The sequence below is a fragment of the Cynoglossus semilaevis genome, chromosome W, assembly GCF_000523025.1.
Source record: "Cynoglossus semilaevis isolate Cse_v1.0 chromosome W, Cse_v1.0, whole genome shotgun sequence".
Taxonomy (NCBI): Eukaryota; Metazoa; Chordata; class Actinopteri; order Pleuronectiformes; family Cynoglossidae; genus Cynoglossus; species Cynoglossus semilaevis.
This window is the reverse complement of record NC_024327.1, coordinates 13369509-13373997: the sequence shown is the minus strand read 5'-3', so window position 1 is coordinate 13373997 and position 4489 is coordinate 13369509. Positions and strand designations below refer to the sequence as shown.

At 43.4% G+C, this 4489-nt stretch overlaps 1 protein-coding gene across 1 annotated transcript in view; it reads left to right on the top strand.

The window, feature by feature from the left end:
- Nucleotides 1-4489, top strand: part of LOC103397239 (GAS2-like protein 1) — a 49312-nt gene that overhangs the window by 32935 nt on the left and 11888 nt on the right. Inside the window, 1 exon segment of the mRNA XM_008335458.3 lies at nt 220-316. Within this exon segment, the coding sequence (XP_008333680.3) occupies nt 220-316 (97 nt within the window).

Genomic DNA, 4489 nt, shown 5'->3' with positions numbered 1-4489 from the left:
GGGGGGGGCATGGGTGAAAAAGGATAGAAAGGGGGAGGGAAAGGCAAGGGGTACAGGCAGGGGTGCATCTAAATTTGATGTAACACTGAAGCTGTTCCACAGGTCTCATTTACATACAGTAACCATTGACTATGCAGGGGTTTTGTCAATTTATGGGGTGTGAACGTATATAATACTTTCTGCTCATTGAAGCCTTTTTTTTCTCCTTTTCTGCCTCAGGTCCTTCGCACTCATGTGATGGTGCGTGTTGGAGGGGGCTGGGACACATTAGAGCACTATTTGGACAAGCATGATCCGTGTCGCTGTGCTGCTTTTGGTGAGTTCACTTTCTATCCCCTGACTGTCAGGCCTTTGAAGACAGCATCATTGCGGTGGTCTCCAGTAAATGGTGATGAGGTCTCATGTACTCCTGAGACCACTGACAGTCACTGAACATTTGGATGCTATCTAAAGAAACTGTAATTCAACATTCAGATTTTAGAGTGCTAAATTCTTACTTTTGTTTATTATTTTTTTTGATTAATCTTTTGCCAACTTTCTTATTCTCAAATCACACCGCCACAGTCAGTCACACCGCAACAGTTGATCTGAGCGCAGACATTCTCACATCCAGCTGCTAATTTAGGTTAAGAAAAAAGTTGCAACCTATGCAGTCACACTGACTTTGATCCAAAAAATATCCGTAAAGCAGCTCGTCTTGACACCAACAAAACATAACTAACCCTAACTGCGCAGTTTAAAATCCCTTTAATTGAAATGTAATAGACATTATCTTAAGTAATGGCTTTTTACACAAGGGAGGGATTTTTGGCACACTATATTTTTCCGTGGTTGAAAAAAAAATTATAGGAAGAGAGATAAGCTTCTTTTCCTTTCGGCTTGACCCTCTTTTCAGGGGTTTCCACGGTGAATCAAGGTTTTCCATTTCACCCAAGGTTTTCCATTTCACCCTGTTCACCCTCTCTGCATCTTCTACTCTTCATGTCCTCCCTCACTGCATCCATATATCTCCTCTTTGGCTTTTCTCTTTTTCTCCTACCTGGTAGCTCCATCTCTAACATTCTTCTACCAATGTATCCACTGTCCCTCCTCCGCACATGTCCAAACCATCTCAATCTGGCTTCTCTAGCTTTTTCTGAAACCTTCCTGTCTGTGTTGTCCCTCTAATGACCTCATTCCTGATCCTGTCCATCCTTATCACTCCTAAAGAGAATCTTAGCATCTTCAACTCCGCCAGCTCCCCCTCCTGTGTTCTGCCTATTGCTAGTGTCTCTAAACCATACATCATGGCTGGTCTCACAACCATCCTGTAAACCTTTCCCATCACCTTAGCTGACACTCTTCTATCACAGATCACTCCTGACACTTTTCTCCAGCTGTTCCATCCTGCCTGCACTCTATTCTTCACCTCTCTTCCACAGTCTCCGCTGCTCTGAACAGTTGATCCTAAGTACCTAAACTCCTGCACCTTCACCACCTCTGCTCCTTGTAGCCTCACTATTTCACTGTTCTGCCTTTCGTTTACACACATGTACTCTGTCTTGCTGCGACTGACCTTCATTCCTCTTCTTTCTAGTGCAAACCTCCACCTCTCTAGGTTCTCTTCTAGCTGCTGCCTACTCTCACTACAGATCACAATGTCATCTGCAAACATCATAGTCCATGGGGACTCCTGTCTGACCTCATCTGTCAATCTGTCCATCACCACAGCAAACAAGAAGGGGCTCAGGGCCGATCCTTGATGTAGTCCCACCTCCACTTTGAAGTCTTCTGTCCTCCCAACAGCGCACCTCACTACTGTTGTACTATTCTCATACATGTCCTGCACCAAACTAACATACTTCTCTGCCACTCCTGACTTCCTCATACAAAACCACAATTCCTCCCTTGGCACTTTGTCATATGCCTTTTCTAGATCTACAAATACACAATGCAGCTCCTTCTGACCTTCCCTGTACTTCTCCATCAACATCCTCAAGGCAAATATTGCATCTGTGGTACTCTTCCTAGGCATGAAACCATACTGTTGTTCACAAATCTCCACTTCCTGCCTCAACCTAGCTTCAACTACTCTTTCCTAAATCTTCATTGTATGGCTCATCAACTTTATCCCTCTGTAGTTGTTACAACTCTGTGCATCACCCTTCTTATGAATTGGCACCAGAACACTTTTTCTCCACTCATCAGGCATCTTGCCAGTCTCTAAAATTCTGTTAAACAAACCAGTCAGGAAATTTACTGCCACTTCTCCTAAACACTTCCATACTTCCACTGGTATGTCATCAGGACCAACTGACTTTCCACTCTTCATCCTCTTCAGGGCTTTTCTAACTTCATCCTTTCTAACCTGATCTACCTTCTTCCTACTAGTCTCTGGCTCCTCGTTTCTACTTTCCCTTTCATTTTCCTCATTTAACAACTCCTCAAAGTATTCCTTCCATCTTCTCAGCACACTTTCCTCACTTGTGATCACATTCCCCTCTCTGTCCTTAATCAACCTCACCTGCTGCACATCCTTCCCAGCTTGATTTCTCTGTCTCGCCAATCTATACAACTCCTTTTCTCCTTCCTTTGTTTCCAAACTCTCATACAACTCCTCATATGCCTTTTGTTTGGCCTTGGCCACTTCCCTCTTCACCTCCCTTGTCCTCTCTTTGTACTCCAGTCTGTTCTCTTCTGTTCTGTCACTGTCCCATCTCTTCTTCGCTAATCTCTTTCTCTGCACACTCTCCTGGATCTCCTCATTCCACCACCAGGTCTCTTTGTCCTCCTTTCTCTGCCCAGAGGACATACCTAGCACCTTCCTACCTGTCTCCCTCATCACTGCAGCTGTAGTCTCCCAATCATCTGGGAATATCTCAACACTACCCAGAACTGCCCTTACTTCCTTCCTGAAGTCTTCACAACATGTCTCTTTCCTTAGTTTCCACCACTTGATCTTCTGCTCTGTCTTCACTCTCTTCCTTTTTGTCACCTCCATCGTCATTTTACACACTACCATCCGATGTTGTTTGGCTACACTCTCACCTGCCACCACCTTACAGTCTCTAATCTCCCTCAGATTACATCTTCTACATAGAATATAATCTATCTGTGTGGACCTGCCTCCACTCTTGTAAGTCACCCTATGTTCCTCTTTCTTTTGGAAATATGTGTTTACCACAGCCATTTCCATTCTCTTTGCAAAATCTACCACTGCCTGTCCTTCTACGTTTCTCTCCCTAACACCAAACCTGCCTATCACTTCCTCATCTCCTCTGTTCCCTTCCCCTACATGACCATTTAGGTCTGCTCCAATCACCACTCTCTCTCTCCTGGGGATACTCTCTACCATCCAATCTAGCTCCTTCCAGAACTTCTCCTTTTCTTCCAACTCACAGCCCACCTGTGGGGCATAACCACTAACAACATTAATCATCTCTCCTTCTACTTCTACCTTCACACACATCAACCTGTCTGACTCTCTTTTCACCTCTACCACATTTCTTACATATTCTTCCTTTAGGATCACCCCTACTCCATTTCTCTTCCCATCTGAACCATGATAAAATAGTTTGTAGCCTCCTCCAATGTTTCTAGCCTTGCTGTCCTTTCACCTGGTCTTCTGAACGCACAAAATGTCTACTCTTCTTCTCTCCATCATATCAGCTAGTTCTCTACTTTTCTTTGTATTTGTACCTACATTCAGAGTTCCAAACTTCAGACCAACACTTCTATCCTTCCTCTTTCCTCTTTTTCTCCAAACCAAATGCCCTCCTCTTCATCTCTGTCTTTGACCAACAGTAACCCAATTTCCACCAGTACCCTGTAGGTCAACAGCACTGTTGGCAGTCGTTTTTGACCCGGGCCCCCGACCAATTCAGTATGGAAATTGTTTTACATAATAATTAATTCACATTATTGATTTGGAAAAGGTTTTACACCGGATGCCTAACCTGACGCAACCCTCACCATTTATCTGGGCTTGGGACCGGCACTACAGAAACACTGGCTTGTGCACCCTAGTGGCTGGTTTAGGAAGAGCGATAAGCAGATAATTTAAAATGATCATGCAAGTACAGCTGATGCTGAATTATCATGTCATTTGTTGGAAAAACTAAAAGTACTGGGGTCATTTGTATTTCTTAAAATCCCAAGAAAAAGGAAAGAGCTAACATTACTTTTCCCTCTGTTTGTTAGCAGTGATAAAAACATACAAATTAAAAATGAAGAAAAGGTAATACATTCTACTTACAGTCCAAAATACTGATATGTTTTATTTAAAAATGAAAAATAACAGTTTTTCCAATCATGTCTGTAGGTACTTCCACAGTCCTTTAAAGGACTCTAACTCCCATAATTCCACTGCTTCCGGTAAATCCACATACCTCCGCAACCTTTAAATTGGGGGGTCAGCCCCAATATCAATCTCTCTGTTCAGGACTTTCGCTCCGTAGGACCCCTGATGAAAAGAGAAACCTGCTCGTCTCAGAAGAATAAGAACCCACAA